The sequence below is a fragment of the Budorcas taxicolor genome, chromosome 1 (assembly GCF_023091745.1).
Source record: "Budorcas taxicolor isolate Tak-1 chromosome 1, Takin1.1, whole genome shotgun sequence".
NCBI classification, from domain to species: domain Eukaryota; kingdom Metazoa; phylum Chordata; class Mammalia; order Artiodactyla; family Bovidae; genus Budorcas; species Budorcas taxicolor.
In genome coordinates this window covers 118,281,194-118,298,907 of record NC_068910.1, presented here as the reverse complement: position 1 = coordinate 118,298,907, position 17,714 = coordinate 118,281,194, and the positions used below count along the sequence as shown (strand labels likewise).

At 41.3% G+C, this 17,714-nt stretch overlaps 1 protein-coding gene across 1 annotated transcript in view; it reads right to left on the bottom strand.

Moving 5' to 3' along the window:
- LOC128052390 (T-cell receptor-associated transmembrane adapter 1) overlaps positions 1-14,090 on the bottom strand; it is a 99,024-nt gene extending 84,934 nt beyond the window's left edge. The window contains exon 1 of the mRNA XM_052644942.1: positions 14,072-14,090. Coding sequence (XP_052500902.1) covers positions 14,072-14,090 — 19 coding nt within the window. The remainder of the gene's footprint in view (positions 1-14,071) is intronic.
- Positions 14,091-17,714: the final 3,624 nt, after the last annotated feature.

The following is a 17,714-nucleotide window of genomic DNA, read 5'->3' as shown; positions in this document are numbered from 1 at the left end:
ATGAGGAGAGTCTGGTTTTAATTAGGGAGTCTTATGTATAAGACAAAAAGCTAATTTTTAAGGTGACTAGAGCAATGACAGGAAAACTGAAGTAGGAATCAGCTTAATGACTGCCATTTCCAACACTGAATAATGCAGTAAATAATATGTGAGCATGGAGGAAAGAGCTAAAAGCTAAATACGTGACTAGATTATCCTGTTGTTTACACAGCAAGAATGTAAATACTGGGAACATTTTGTCCTAGCAATAATTTCTGAAACAAAAGACTGTCTTTGAGTATGAGGTTATTATTTCACTATGAGTTTGGGTGTGATTTATTAATTATCTCATGCCTAGAGACATACTAGAATGAAATAACATTTTGAAGCTTCATCTTTCAAACAAAGCTAGCTGCCTTGACAATGAAAAGAATTTGTTTCTCCATGTTCAAAATAAGCCCATTCAGGTTCAACAGCCTATTAAACAATATTTAGCTTATTGAAATTTGATTTAGAGGAGAAAAATAATGCACTAATATAATTTATTACTGGACATAATAATAGCTAACAAACCACCGTGATTTTGTAAACATAGCCCACTTAATTCTCATCACAGCCCTTGAACCATTGTTTCCCCATTATGGTGAGGAGGAAACAAAGATCCTAAGCAGTTAAGTACCCCTTGTCTCACAGCCAGGAGAGTAGGAAGTGATGTCATTTCTTGAGGTTGAATCGAAGGTTATTTTGAGATTTGAGGCAGTGCAGGGAATTTAGGGCAGTCTTGAGGGACATGCCATAATTTACCAACAAGAAACAACTAAGAGCTCCAGGAAGATCAACAGAAGTTATTCAGCTTCAATATTTATTTAGTAGATGAAGCAGCGTGTTCTTTTTTCTTCTTTAAATTTTGTCCAAAACTTTCAGCAGCCAGAGAAAGAGACTGAGAAATGCAAGATTAGAAATTGGCTAGGCACGGAGAATGGTCAGAGCGGGAGGAGAATGATGAGAAAGTATGTAGGAGAATGGGAAACTAGGAAACAAATTGTTTTCATAGGAAGAAGTTTTTGTGAATGTGATATACTGGAAGACATACTGTGATGGCGCAGGAGCATGGCCAAGAGGAGCTAACCTTCGTCCAAGGTAAGGAGCAGCAGCTGCACTTTGGTGGAGCAGCCGTGAAGAGATACCCCACGTCCAAGGTTAGAGAAACCCAAGTAAGAGGGTAGGCCCTGAGAGAGGGCATCAGAGAGCAAACAGACTGAAACCACAATCACAGGCAACTAGCCAATCTGATCACATGGACCACAGCTTTGTCTAACTCAATGAAACTAAGCCATGCCATGTGGGGCCACCCAAGACAGACGGGTCGTGGTGGAGTGGTCTGACAGAATACGGTCCACTGGAGAAGGGAATGGCAAACCACTTCAGTATTCTTGCCTTGAGAACCCCATGAACAGTATGAAAAGTCAAAATGATAGGTTACTGAAATATGAACTCCCTAGGTCGATAGGTGCCCAATATGCTCCTGGAGATCAGTGGAGAAATAACTCCAGAAAGAATGAAGGGATGGAGCCAAAGCAAAAACAATACCCAGTTGTGTATGGGACTGGTGATAGAAGCAAGGTTCGATGCTGTGAGAGCAATATTGCATAGGAACCTGGAATGTTAGGTCCATGAATGAAGGTAAATTGGAAGTGGTCAAACAGAAAATGGCAAAAGCGAACATCGACATTCTAGGAATCAGCAAACTAAAATGGACTGGAATGGGTGAATTTAACTCAGATGACCATTATATCTACTACCATGGGCAGGAATCCCTTAGAAGAAATGGAGTAGCCATCATAGTCAATAAGAGTCTGAAATGCAGTACTTGGATGCAATCCCCAAAATGACAGAATGATCTCTGTTCATTTCCAAGGCAAACCATTCAATATCAAGTTAATCCAAGTCTATGCCCCTACCAGTAATACTGATGAAGCTGAAGTTGAACCTATAGGACCTTCTAGAACGAACACCCAAAAAAGATGTCCTTTTCATTATAGGGGACTGGAATGCAAAAGTAGGAAGTCAAGAAACACCTGGAGTAACAGGGAAATTTGGCCTTGGCGTACAGAATGAAGCAGGCCAAAGGCTAATAGAGTTCTGCCAAGAGAACGCATTGTCATAGCACAGTCTCTTCAACACAAGAGAGGACTCTACACATGGACATCACCAGATGGTCAACACTGAAATCAGATTGATTATTTTGTTTGCAGCCAAAGATGGAGAAGCTCTGTACAGTTAGCAAAAACCAGACAGGGAGCTGACTGTGGCTCAGATCATGAACTCCTTATGGCCAAATTCAGACTGAAATTGAAGAAAGTGGGGAAAACCACTAGACCATTCAGGTATGATCTAAATCAAATCCCTTATGATTATACAATGGAAGTGAGAAATAGATTTAAGGGACTAGATCTGATAGACAGAGTGCCTGATGAACTATGGATGGAGGTTTGTGACATTGTACAGGAGACAGGAATCAAGACCATCCCCAAGAAAAAGAAATACAAAAAAGCAAAATGGCTGTCTGGGGAGGCCTTACAAATAGCTGTGAAAAGAAGAGAAGCGAAAAGCAAAGGAGAAAAGGAAAGATATACCCATTTGAATACAGAGTTCCAAAGAATAGCAAGGATCTTCCTCAGCAATCAATGCAAAGAAATAGAGGAAAACAACAGAATGGGAGAGAATAGAGATCGCTTCAAGAAAATCAGAGATACCAAGGGAACATTTCATGCAAAGACGGGCTCAATAAAGGACAGAAATGGTAGGGAAGAAATGGTAGGGACCTAACAGAAGCAGAAGATATTAAGAAGAGGTGGCAAGAATACACAGAAGAACTATACAAAAAAGATCTTCACAACCCATGTGATCACTCACCTAGAGCCAGACATCCTGGAATGTGAAGTCAAGTGGGCCTTAGAAAGCATCACTATGAACAAAGCGAGTGGAGGTGATGGAATTCCAGTGGAGCTCTTTCAAGTCCTGAAAGATGATGCTGTGAAAGTGCTGCACTCAATATGACAGCAAGTTTGGAAAACTCAGCAGTGGCCACAGGACTGGAAAAGGTCAGTTTTCATTCCAATCCCAAAGAAAGGCAATGCCAAAGAATGCTCAAACTACCACATAATTGCGCTCATCTCACACGCTAGTAAAATAATGCTCAAAATCCTCCAAGACAGGCTTCAGCAATATGTGAATTGTGAACTTCCAGATGTTCAAGCTGGTTTTAGAAAAGGCAGAGGAACCAGAGATCAAATTGCCAACATCTGCTGGATCATGGAAAAAGCAAGAGAGTTCCAGAAAAACATCTATTTCTGCTTAACTGACCATGCCAAAGCCTTTGACAGTGTGAATCACGATAAACTGTGGAAAATTCTGAGAGAGATGGGAATACCAGACCACCTGACCTGCCTCTTGAGAAACCTGTATGCAGGTCAGGAAGCAACAGTTAGAACTGGACATGGAACAACAGACTGGTTCCAAATAGGGAAAGGAGTACATCAAGGCTGTATATTATCACTCTGCTTATTTAACTTATATGCAGAGTACATCATGAGAAATGCTGGGCTGGAAGAAGCACAAGCTGGAATCAAGATTGCCGGGAGAAATATCAGTAACCTCAGATATGCAGATGACACCATCCTTATGGCAGAAAGTGAAGAAGAACTAAAGAGCTTCTTGATGAAAGTGAAAGAGGAGAGTGAAAAAGTTGGCTTAAAGCTCAACATTCAGAAAACGAAGATCATGGCATCTGGTCCCATCACTTCATGGCAAATAGATGGGGAAACAGTGGAAACAGTGTCAGACTTTATTTTTCTGGGCTCCAAAATCACAGCAGATGGTAATTGCAGCCATGAAATTAAAAGACACTTACTCCTTGGAAGGAAATTTATGACCAACCTAGATAGTATATTAAAAAGCAGAGACATTACTTTGTTAACAAAAGTCTGTCTTGTCAAGGCTATGGTTTTTCCAGTGGTCATGTATGGATGTGAGTTTTGGACTATAAAGAAAGCTGAGCACCAAAGAATTGATGCTTTTGAACTGTGGTGTTGGAGAAGACTCTTGAGAATCCCTTGGCCTGCAAGGGGATCCAACCAGTCCATCCTAAAGGAGAACAGTCCTGGGTGTTCATTGGAAGGACTGATGTTGAAGCTGAAACTCCAATACTTTGGCCACCTGATGCAAAGAGCTGACTCATTTGCAAAGACCCTGATGCTGGGAAAGATTGAGGGCAGGAGGATAAATGGACAAAAGAGGATGAGATGGTTGGATGGCATCACCGACCCAATGGACATTGATTTGGGTGAACTCCGGGAGTTGGTGATGGACAGGGAACCCTGGTGTGCTGCAGTTCATGGGGTTTCAAAGAGCTGGACACTACTCAGCGACTGAATTGAACTGATACTGGTAATGAGAGGGATTTAACAGGACAAGAGGAGAATGTGTAGAGATGTTAAGTAAAGAGAAAGGTAAGAGATATACCTACTCTTGTTTCCTATTTCCCACCTCTGAATCTCTGAGTTATTCCAAGTTAGGAGAAATTCAGAGTTACTGCCGAGATCCTGGCTTCCCTAGAACCTCAGGGTCTATCTGTGGCCTGAATGAATAAAACACACCTATTTAAGTGTGCGGCAGTCATGAGAAAGCCTTCACAGACTTCCCCTTCCAGAAGTGGAATAGAAGGAGAACCCCATTCGCTAAGGGAAATCGATCAGTGTGTCAGAGGTATCCTAAGTCACAGCCACCACCACCCTCACCCAGCTACTGGTCACCTCCCTGCTTTCTTTCCTCAGGCTTTGCCCCTAATAAAATCCTCGGGACTGTATGCCACAAAATGTTTTCTGTTGAGTTCAGTTCAGTTGCTCAGTCATGTCTGACTCTTTGCAACCCTATGGACTGCAGCATGCCAGGCTTCCTGTCCATCACCAACTCCTGGAGCTTGCTCAAACTCATGTCCATTGAGCTGGTGATGCCATCCAACCATATCCTCTGTCGTTCCCTTCTCCGCTTGCCTTCAATCTTTCCCAGCATCAGAGTCTTTTCCAATGAGTCAGTTCTTCAGATCAGTGGCCAAAGTACTAGAGTTTCAGCTTCACCATCAGTCCTTCCGACGAATATTCTGGACTGGTTTTCTTTAGGATGGACCTGGTTGGATCTCCTTGCAGTTCAAGGGACTCTCAAGAGTCTTCTCCAACACCACACTTCAAAACCATCAATTCTCCGGTGCTCAGCTTTCTTTATAGTTCAGCTCTTACATCCATACATGACTACTGGAAAAACCATAGCTTTGATTAGATGACCTCTGTTGACAAAGTAATGTCTCTGCTTTTGAATATGCTGTCTAGGTTTGTCATAGCTTTTTCTACCAAGGAGCATGTGTCTTTTAATTTGATGGCTGCAATCACCATCTGCAATGATTTTGGAGCCCCAAAATAAAAGTCTCTCATTGTTTCCATTGTTTCCATCTATTTGCCATGAAGTGATGGGACTTGATGCTATGATCTTAGTTTTTTCAACGGTGAGTGTTAAGCCAACTTTTTCACTCTCCTCTTTCACTTTCATCAAGAGGCTATTTAGTTCTTCTTCACTTTCTGCCATAAGGGTGATGTCATCTGCATATTTGAGGTTATTGACATTTTTCCCAGCAATCTTGATTCCAGCATGTGCTTCATCCAGTCTGGCATTTTGCATGCTGTACTCTGCATATAAGTTAAATAAGCAGGGTGACAATATACAGCCTTGAAGTACTCCTTTCCCAATTAGGAACCAGTCTGCTGTTCCGTGTCCAGTTCTAACTGTTGTTTCCTGACCTGCATACAAGTTTCTCAAAAGGCAGGTCAGGTGGTCTGGTATTCCCATCTCTTTCAGAATTTTCCACAGTTTATTGTGATCCACACAGTCAAAGGCTTTGGCATAGTCAATTAAGCAGAAATAGATGTTTTTCTGGAACTCCTCTTGCTTTTTTAATGATCTGGCAGATGTTGGCAATTTGATCTCTGGTTCCTCTGCCTTTTCTAAAACCAGCTTGAACACCTGGAATTTCACAGTTCATGTACTGTTGAAGCCTATCTTGGAGAATTTTGAGCATTACTTTGCTAGCATGTGAGATGAAGGCAAATGTGTGGTAGCTTGAACATTCTTTGGCATTGGTTTTCTTTGGGATTGGAATAAAAACTGACTTTTTCCAGTCTTGTGGCTACTGCTGAGTTTTCCAAATTTTCTGTCATATTGAGTGCAGCACTTTAACCACATCATCTTTTAGGATTTGAAATAGTTAAACCGGAATTCCATCATCTCCTTGGGTGTAATTGCAAAGTGTTTTAGTATTTGTCAAATGTGTAGGGGTAATGATATAACAAACACAAACTCTAAAGGTATCACTAAATTCCTAAGCAGTTTCTGTTATTAATATTATGTATTTAGGTTTGCATCTCATATGTCTGCACTTCTTTCCACCCTCCTGCTGTCACCTTTCTCCAGACTTCATCTGTCTGCAAGGTTACTCATCCTCCTAAGGGTCACCCTTGCTCTTTTCTAAGCCAGTCTCTGTGTGGTACCCAGGGAATACTCCTTGAACGCATATATTTAACAAACAGAATCTTTCCTAATTCTTTTAGTGAATGAGTAGGAGAAGGCAATGGCAACCCACTTCAGTACTCTTGCCTGGAAAATCCTATGGGCGGAGGAGCCTGGTGGGCTGCAGTCCGTGGGGTCACAAAGAGTCGGACACTTACTGAGCGACTTCACTTTCACTTTTCAGTTTCTTGCATTGTAGAAGGGAATGACAACCCACTCCAGTGTTCTTGCCTGGAGAATCCCAGGGACGGCGGAGCCTGATGGGCTGCCGTCTATGGGGTCGCACAGAGTCAGACACAACTGGAGCGACTTAGCAGCAGCAGCTGAAGCAGGATTGACAAGCTAAAATCATCATGAAATTCTATTCTTTCTCCTGTGAACGGTCAACTCTGCTTTCTGTGTGTCACTTTCTCCTTGTTAGGAGGAAGTCTCAAGCAGGTCCTGTAGGTTTTCTGGGTACTCTTGAAAAAACCAAATAGGCCCTTTGCTTTGGCATGCAAAATCCAGTTCCAGCCAATGGTTTCCTAACCAGGTGAGTTAAATTTGAGTGACTTTCCCTCCCACCCCAGCCTGGCCTTCCCCATGTGGAAATCTCTTGGTGGGAGGGGCTGCTTCCTGCTCTGGGCCTTTGCCTTCCCACCTCAGTTCACTCAAGTTCTACTCAAGTCATACAGATGTCATTTCCACAGGGGAGATTCCTCTCTACTTCCTCATCCTGACTCCTAAATGGTGAGTATGTAGTTATTTCTGTGAGTCATTCTTTGATAGTTAATATTTTTATCCCGCACTAGACTATAATGTCTGTGAAGGCAGTTGTTGTTCAGTCAACTCAGTCGTGTCTGACTCTTCGTGACCCCATGGACTGCAACATACCAGGCTTCACATTCCTTCACCATCTCCCAGAGCTTTCTCAAACTCATGCCCGTTGAGTTGGTGATGCCATCCAACCATCTCATCCCTTCTTGTTGTCCCCTTCTCCTCCTACCTTCAGTCTTTCCCAGCATCTGGGTCTTTTCTAATGAGTCAGCTGTTCACATCAGGTGGCCAAAATTTTGGAGCTTCAGCATCAGTCCTTCTAATGAATATTCAGGACTGACTTCATTTAAGATTGACTGGTTTGATCTCCTTTCAAGAGTCTTTCCCAACACCACAGTTTGAAAGCATCAATTCTTTGGTGCTCAGGCTTCTTTATGGTCCAACTCTCAAAGACTGTGTTTATTTTGTTGGCAGTCCATCTCCTGGACTCTTAATAGTCTCTCAATACAATATTTTAATAAATGAATACAAAAAGTTTTTTTACAGGATACCGGGAAGTCTGACCACTATCATGGAAGTGTAAGTGATATTTTAAAAAGGGCTCCTTTAAAAAATTGTTTGGAAAACCTGTTCTGGTTCTTCCCCTACAGTGGTGACACTAAGGTCAAGCGTGGACTTTCATACATTATTTCTCCACCAAGATCAGGCTCAAGCGTGTGACTTGGAGGAAGGATTTGGGGGAGCAAAAATCATAGTATGAAATAGAAGCAGCATTAGAATGTCAGATAGTATTCTGTTTCTCAAATTCTAGTCTTTTATTTAAATAATGAACCATTCCTCAGGAGAAAACCCAGAGGAAAGGATAATGTGTGTCCTGTGTACTCCACCTCATGCTTTGTGAAGAAAAGGGAAAATGAAGACCGAGAAATGCACACCTGAAATGAGCATTTTCCTCTGGGATGAGCTAAGTGGTTGGAGAGAACTCTGGATGGGATTGTCTTACCTTACCTGGGCTGGAGACCTACAAGGTGCTTCAAGAGGAGATGGGAGTCTAGATTTGAAAATAAAATACCCTAGGGTTAAATGTGAACTGATTTAATTGTTTTTCAAAATGTTGTACAAGCCAAGCTCTTTTGCCAAAATTTGCCTTCTTTATATTATTAGATCTTCTTCATTTGCTCCTAGTCTTATTCTTTTACCCTTCACTTTGTCCCGGGGTCTGCTAAACTGCTGACCTCCTGGGTCCTGACTCTTGCCCTAAATGCCATACATATGGCATTTAGAGCCCTTGACCCTGATAAAAAAATCTCTCCAAAAGCAAGGATTAGGTTAGATTAGCAGGTTGCCAGCTCTTGATTCACATATTGCCCAGATCTCCAACCCTAGCCCCAGACCTCCAGGCCAGACACCACAAAGAGCAAGTGGAAGGGCTCCACACCAACAAAGAGTGACAGCTGCTTCCCCACAATACACACAAATATCCTGGGCCCTTGCCAGATTTATGCAAGCATGAACTGTTGTCTTGCTGGCTGGCAGAATAGTGAGATGAGTGAGAAATAAAGGCTGTTAGGAGTAAAGAAATCTCAGACATCACAGAGCTTTGTGCCAAACTTGATGCCAGTAGGGAGTGCTGAGGTCACACCCCAGATGTCTTGGTTGGCAACAGAAAGCTTCAGAAAGAGCCAGTGGCTTAAATTCTTCCCTTAATCCTGGGCCAGAAATTCTTCACACCAGGGAGGAAGTGAAGCAGGAAATAGGAGGGCCCCTCAGCAGAACCAACTCCTTGACTCTAATCTACAGACACAACTGCCAAGTTTGGGCATGGGACAATAGTTCATAGTCCTTATATTTTCTGATATAGCTTTGAAACCTAATGGGCAGGGCTTGGCATGGAAGAAACAAAATGATGATAACGGAAGTTGATAGCAGAAGAATATGTCAGTGAGTGTGACATCCATGAGTATTATGCCTAGGGGAGATGAACTGAGAAAAAACTGAATATTGAAACTAGCAGCTGTCACAATTCTTTTTCCCACATGCTCCTGCTTAGTTTTATAATAAATATCAATTACCCAGTAGGAGAGGAGAGAGACAACATCCATCGCCAGGCATCTGGCTTTGGAAATACTTTGCTGGGAACGCAACCTGTGAAACTGAAGCTGTGCAGCTTCACTTTCTGCTGGTCTCAGGCAGTCTTGCATCCAGAGAAAGAAACCCCTTTGCAATTTTATTTGATGGTTATATTTACAGGACTGCATAATATTTTTGGCTGCATAACTTTTTGGACCCTCGTCTTTTATGACCTACGATCCCACTGAAATGTGAAATGTTCCTAAAATTAGCAAAGGCCACGTGTTTTATCCTACCTCTCAGATTTCACTGGTCTGGAATAAGTGGGGCAACATCATATATGCTTCCCTAGTGGCTCAAACGGTAAAGCGTCTGCCCGCAATGCAGGAAACCCAGGTTTGATTCCTGGGTCGGGAAGATCCCCTGGAGAAGGAAATGGCAATCCACTCCAGCACTCTTGCCTGGAAAATCCCATGGACAGAGGAGCCTGATAGGCTACAGTCCATGTGGTCGCAAAGAGTCGAACACGACTGAGCGACTTCGCTTACTTACTTATCATATAAACTGTAATGCAGAGAAGCAGAGACTTGTGTTTATTCCCAGCTCTGTGCCTATGAGGTCACTTATTTGTGACCAGAAGTAAGCCACCACTACTGTCTCAGTCTTAGACTGAGCTGTCTTTTGAACAGTGGGGTGAATTCGATCATCTCCAAGGGCCCTGGAGAGGGTATTTATTTCTATCCCTCCGGTGCTGAATTCAGGCTGACTTCTGAGGCATTCATTGGCCTCATCCTTGAGTTTTCATTTCTATAATGTATGTGGATCACTAGTGGGTGGAGTGTTGGGAGGATATCTTGAAAATTTCCCCAAATAGACATCAGAGGAACTAGGCAACAGAGATCTTTCTATCTTTTCTGTTTAGTATTCCTAAGTATTACTATTCCTAAGTAATACTATTCTATTCCCAAGTATCACCAGACAACCTTTCAAAACACAAGCTGCACATGACTGCCATGAAGCTTCTATACAAACATCCGAGGTAATATTTTCAGGAAGTTATGGACAACCGTAGCCAGCCTCAACTTCCTTTTTAAGATTAATGTTTATGCCACTGTTTCCATGATCTCTTTCTGAGTTAACACCCCAACTGGTGCTTGAAACAACAGTATTTTTTATTTCTCACCTTAAGGGGTTGATGGGAAGGCTCTTTTGCCAGACTCACCTGGGCTCAGGCACCTCCCTGCATTCAGCTGGAGAGTTGACTGGCCTGGAAAGACCATGATGCCTTTCATGGTGTCTGGCACCTGGTCCTGACTGTTGGCTGAGGTACCTTGGTTCTCTTTTGTGAGTCCTCCTTCCTCCCAGTAGGTTAGACCAACTTCCTTATGTGGTGGTTTCATGGCAGCACTTCAAGGGAACAAAATGGAAGCAACAAAGCTTCTAATGGCCTAGCCCCGAAAGTTGTACAACATTATTTCTGTCATACTCACTGGTCAAATCAAGTCACAAGGTCAGGTCAGATTTAGGAGAAGGGGGAATAGACTTTGCTATGTTTCCCATCAGTGAATGGACTCTAAGACACTTATACACAGAAATCAGAGGCCTGGCTGAATCCCCCTTCACCTCCATCTGTCATAGACACCTTTTAAATAATGAGAGAATAAACCATTATAATTGTAGAAAAAGTAGAACATATCAATAATTATAAGTAAGAAAATGTCTGAAATCACCCTTAATACCACCATTCCAAGAGGATGACTGTTAATCTGATCAGCAAAGGCACTCCCAGAATTTTCCTATACCTGTCTATATCGGGTCAAAAAATGCATACTGTGCCCTGATTTTCATAATGTGACAACAGACCCTAAATATAATATCATAATGTACATAATATCTCATGTATATAACATGCTATAATTTATTTAAATATTTCAGATATTTTTACTACTATAAATAGTAATGAACTTTAAAAATATAAATCTTTGTGCATGTCTCTGATTTTTTAAAAAGATTAAGCCCATAAAGTAGAACTTCTGGGTCAAAAGAAATACATATTTTAAAGCTTTGAGATATTTTGCCAAATGACCTCCCATGAAAATGTATTAATGATTTTATGTTTTCAGCAGGAAACTATCCCAAAGAATTCTTACTTTCCTTGTTTTCTTAACCCTGGAGAAGCTGAGAGGTAAAAATTGATATTCATAGCAATTTCCATTTGTATATCATTATGAATTAATAATGTTAAACAATTTTCACTTTCATCAGCCATTGGCATTCTCTCACCCACTCAGTCTACTGCTTGCCTCTCCCTCTGGAAATATCTAGGAGAGAAAATGGAAAAGAATGTCGTAATGGAATGTCCTTAATCGTCATTATATTAGTCTCTTTTCCTGTAGACAAGTAGTTAGCTATAAATGTGAGTGTTTAAAAGTGATAACAAGAACTATGGCTCACTAGTCAAAGAGACCAGAATTCGTGGGGCAGAGAGAAGAAAGAAAGAAGGAAGGGAGAAAAGTAGGATGGATGGAAGGAAGGGAAATGAAAAGGGAGGGAGGGAAAGGAAAATAAAGAAAAAAAAAGTTATTTTCTCAAGAGAAAAGTCAGAGAGAGGTGGAAGAAGAAAGCTAGAATTAATTTTATGAGCAGAGATGGATCGGGGAGGTTAAGAAAACTGCTTGCTAGATACCTCTGTAGTGCTGGATGAAAATAACGTGTGGTATAAAATCAGGGACTCTGGACAACCCATTCATGCATCTGAGGAATGGTGGGGTTGATCCTTTTCAACCCAAAGTTAGTGATTGTCCTTTTAAAAAAATGACAAAATGTATGTTGGTATACTTCAACAGCATGAAAGACTCTAACTTGGCCCTCAAATTGTCTTATGATAGAACCAGGGTCTATGGCCATACCCCCCTGAACATGCCTGATCTCGTCTGATCTTGGAAGCTAAGCAGGGTCAGACCTCGTTAGTACTTGGATGGGAGAACCAGAAAGAAATACATAATAAGTTCTTAGGCCAAAATTCATCGACTTACTTATTCAGCTAACCAACCAACAACTACTGACATCTGCCATGTGCTAGACACCGTGAGTAACGGAGATAGAGAATTAAGCAATGATTCTGGCTTTTAAGCAGCTTAAAAATCTAGTAAGTCATCAACATTAGGGAAAAGAAACAAGTGGGCAGGGAAGAGATACCTGGTGTCTAATTATTTAGGCTTATGGATCTACTATGTGTTCATCATTAGACCTTTAAACTCATTTGTGGCATTAAGGTTGTCTTACCACTAAGAATAAACAAGTGAGAAACATGATTTTGCTCCAAACTATATCTCAAGCTTTAGCACCCCCAATCAAGAATCTCCCAAGTTGCTTATTATCAAATCACAGGCAATAAATACCAAAGAGGATTCCAGGCTTTTCCAGAACTAGTTTCAACTGTGAGCCTCTGATCCTTGGTGTGGAGCCCAGGTCATCCAGTCTAGACTCCCTCCTCCTTCCTAATGGGCTCTCATTTGGGATCTTGGTGTCCTTTTGTGTTAGCAGAACTCATTCACAGTCATCGAATCCTCAAACTTTGAGTTAAAAGAATCATCTTAGTCCTAAAAATATGACTCTAGACATAAGGTTATAAAGAATTTGAACTTGAAAGTGAATTGTTAGAGGCTCTATCCCTTTTCTCCCAGTAACCTCTTTGGCCCCTTTATAAACGTGGCTCCCTTCTCCCTGTGACCCATCTCAGCACTCCAGGAATCCCAAGAAAAGAGTGAGTCAAATCCTAGCCAAATGTTTCCCAATCCCATGTTTTATTCCTGGATACCTGAAGATGATTTATCAGTTAGGATTAAGCCAGTGATTATGATGTGAATTAGACAGAATCTGGTATCAAGGAATGCTATCAACATGGACATTTATTATAGGTGGCCAAATATACAGAAAGTAAAACCATAAACCTGATTGGGCTCTGGAAAACCATATGTGTTAGTCACGTATGCCAGCTCCTTATCATGTATGACCAATTACCACGCAGCACAAAATAATAATGTCATTAAAATGCATGTGAATCAATACTGCGGTAGATTTCTCTGTCTTTATATACATATCACTAAAGACAGAGAGATAGAGATACACGGACATACTCAGGCCACCTAGCTTGTCCCTGACCAGCTCTGATCTCCTCCTACACCTTCAAAGAATTAAAGGAAACTTCCTGAGTTATGGTGAATCTACCTTCACCCTAAGCCCCATTTTACTGGCAGAACAGCATCAGCAGTCGGAGAGTCAAATGAATAAGCATCCACTCGTAGGAATATGGCATGAGTAATCCTACCTTTTGACCTTTTGACAGCCCACTATCTCCTATTGCCTCCACTGAGGAAAGGGGCAGTTCCCACAGCTCTCTCTTCTTTTCAGGGGCTCTTGTTTGTCTCCCCCTAGATCTAACTCCTTCCTGAATCAGAGCCCTGGAATCCTCCATTACTTCTCTCTAGTCAGCAAACAGAGACAAGTGAGGAAGAGAGCCCTGAGCTAGGATGGCTGCCATGGCGCATGGTCCTAAGGTGGATCTGACCATGCAGACTTAACCTATGTCATCTTTAAACGACTCCAAGAAATGCTGTCTACTTCCAGGAAATCCATGTGCCTGTACCACTTCTAGCCTCCGCCATGCTCGTCTTCATTCTTTTGAATTCCTCTTCTCTATTCTCTTCCCTGGATGCTCTTCTTTCATTATTTCCTCTCCTGTGACTCTCTCTGTAATTATTCTCCACTCAGTATCTCTGTCTCTCTGCATAGTTCAGTCTGTTACCTAAGCAATGCCACAACTAACTTGATGATAGATAATGCTAAAAACATACTGTTGTCTTTATCAGAGGGACAACAGCTTTGGAAAAATCAATCCATCCAGCCATTCTAGGATATTTTTATATATTCTTTTTGCCCTCCAGAATACAAATTCTCTTCTTAGGGACGACTTGCACTTGATTGGAACCTTGATGAGAAGAGAAACTTTATGGTTTCACAGCTAATTGAAGGCATCAGCTCATCAAGTTTCACAGAACCAATTTTCCCCCTGCTTAATGATGCAGAACTCTGCAGTCTTAATCAGGTATCTCTGCAACCATTGAGCAGATTCCAAGATCATTTTTGAGGGACATTTTGCCCTATCTGCAAGCAAATCTATGACTAATCTCTATTCACGGTGGGTCAGCCTCTCAATTTTTACCAGCATCTCAGTTTTTAATCTCTAATATTGACTTGACTGATTGATCATGTCATATCTGAAGTATATGAATTCACAAGATGAAACGGCAGCATTTAAACGCCTCATCAGAGAGCTCTCCAACTCTAGCCAAAAACAGAGCTGAAACTTATCCTTGAGGCCTGCAAACTTCCTGTGGCTCTTGGTATTGGTATTTTTTGAAAAATACACCATGAGTTTTTAAAAATTAAGCATACATTTAAATGCATTTTAAAACTATAAACACATAGTAGGATTATTTTTACCCTAAAACATATACAGACTGAAAATGTTAAAGACTGAGAATAAAATAAACATAGAAGCTCCATTGTTTACTTCTTATAACTCAGTGGGTTATTTGGTATCCCTTTAGGCTTCTATATTCCACTCTGAAAACTCCTGCACCCAGGTGCAAGGGGAGTCATAGGGAATCAGTGCTGTGCCTGAGCCTAACCTATAACAGATGACCCTGTCTCAGCACCATCTTTCCTGCCTTTACTTTTCCCAATTTTCCAGTTACTTTTACTCAGATTTATGACCCTGTTCTGTGCAGCCTCCTATGCTACCAACTTTTGCAACTTTTCTTTACATTCTGTTTCATCTTATGTAAGTTCAGTTCAGTCGCTCTGTCATGTCCAAATCTTTGAGACCCCAAGGACTGCAGCACATCAGGCTTCCCTGTCCATCACCAACTCCTGGAGCTTGCTCAAACTCATGACCACTGAGTCAGTGAAGCTTTCCAACCATCTCATTCTTTGTTGTCTCCTTCTCCTCCTGCCTTCAATCTTTCCCAGATCAGGGTCTTTTCCAATGAGTCTGTTCTTTGCATCAGGTGACCAAGGTATTGGAGTTTCAGCTTCAGCATCAGTCCTTCCAATGAATATTCAGAACAGATTTTCTTTAAGATTGACAGGTTGGATCTCCTTTCACTCCAAGGGACTCTCAAAAGTCTTCTCCAACACCACAGTTCAAAAGCATCATTTCTTCAGTGCTCAGCTTTCTTTATAGTCCAACTCTCACATCCATACGTGACTACTGGAAAAACAATAGCTTTGACTAGACCGGCCTTTATCACCAAAGTAATGCCTCTGCTTTTTAATATGCTGTCTAGGTTGGTCATAGCTTATCTTCCAAGGAACAAGTGTCTTTTAATTTATGGCTGCAGTCACCACCTGCAGTGATTTTGGAGCCCAAGAAAATAAAGACTCTCACTGTTTCCATTGTTTCCCCATTTATTTGCCATGAAGTGAAGGGACTGGATACCATGATCTTAGTTTCTTGAATGTTGAGTTTTAAGCCAACTTTTTCACTCACCTCTTTTACTTTCATCAAGAGGCTCTTTAGTTCCTCTTCACTTTCTGCCATAAGGGTGGTGTCATCTGCATATCCAAGGTTACTGATATTTCTCCTGGTAATCTTGATTCCAATTTGTGCTTCATCCAGCCTGTCATTTCACATTATGTACTCTGGATAGAAGTTAAATAAGCAGGGTGACAGTACACAACTCTGACGTACTCGTTTCCCAACTTGGAACCAGCCCATTTTTCCATGTCCAGTTATAACTGTTGCTTCTTGACTTGCAGACAGGTTCCTCATGAGGCAGATAAGGTGGTCTGGTATTCCTTCCTATTTAAGAGTTTCACACAGTTTGTTGTGATCCACACAGTCAAAGACTTTAGCATAGTCAATGAAGCAGAAGTAGATGTTTTTCTGGAATTCTGTTGATTTTTCAATGATCCAGTAGATGTTGACCATTTGATCTCTGGTTCCTCTCCCTTTTCTAAATCCAGCTTGAACATCTGGAAGTTTTCAGATCACATACCCTTGAAGCTTCACTTAGAGAAATTTGAGCATTACTTTGCTAGCATGTGAGATGAGTGCAATTGTGCACTAGTTTGAAATTCTTTGGTATTGCCTTTTTAAGGGATTGGAATGAAAACTGATCTTGCCAGTCCTGTGGCCACTGCTGAGTTTTCCAAATTTGCTGGCATATTGAGTGCCGCACTTTCACAGCATCATCTTTTAGGATTTGAAATAGCTCAGCTGGAATTCCATCACCTCCACAGCTTAGTTCGTAAGTGGCACTTGCTAAGGCTCACTTGACTTTGCAGTCTAGGATGCCTGGGTCCAGGTGAGTGATCACACCACCGTGATTATTTGGGTCATGAAGATCTTTTTTGTATAGTTCTGTGTATTCTTGCCACCTCTTCTTAATATCTTCTGCTTCTGTTAGATCCATACTGTTTCTGTCCTTTATTGTGCCCATCTTTGCGTGAAATGTTTCCTTGGTATCTTGAAGAGATAGAGATCTTTTTTATTGAAGTCTTTCCTATTTCCTAATTTCCTTTTTTCTAGTCTTTCCTATTCTATTGTTTTCCTCTATTTCTTTGCACTGATCACTGAGGAAGGCTTTCTTATCTCTCCTGGCTATTCTTTGGAACTCTGCATTCAGATGGGTATATCTTTCCTTATCTCCATTGCCTTTAGCTTGTCTTCTTTTCTCAGCTATTTGTAAGCCCTCCTCAGACAACCACCTTGCCTTTTTGCATTTCTTTTTCTTGGAGACGGTCTTTATCCCTGCCTCCTGTACAATTTCAGAAACCTCTGACCGTAGTTCTTCAGGCACTCTGCCTATCAGATATAATCCCTTGAATCTATTTGTCACTTCCACCGTATAATCATAAGGGATTTGATTTAGGTCATACCTGAATGGTCTAGTGGTTTTGCCTACTTTCTTCAATTTAAGTCGAATTTGGCAATAAAGAGTTCATGATCTGAGCCATAGTCAGCTCCTGGTCTTGTTTATGCTGACTGTATAGAGATTCTCCATCTTTGGCTACAAAGAATATAATCAGTCTGATTTTGGTATTTTATATAAGTAAACAGTAGAAAATTAAATAGATGGGAAAAGCAGATAAGACAGATTAAAAATATACCTCCACCTTTAAGCCATTGGGAAAGGAGTGCACTCATAGGAAGAGGGTAGCTCTAAGGAGAAAAAAATATTAAAATACTCTACTTAGTCTATGGATTTTGAAGGAGCAAAAACCTT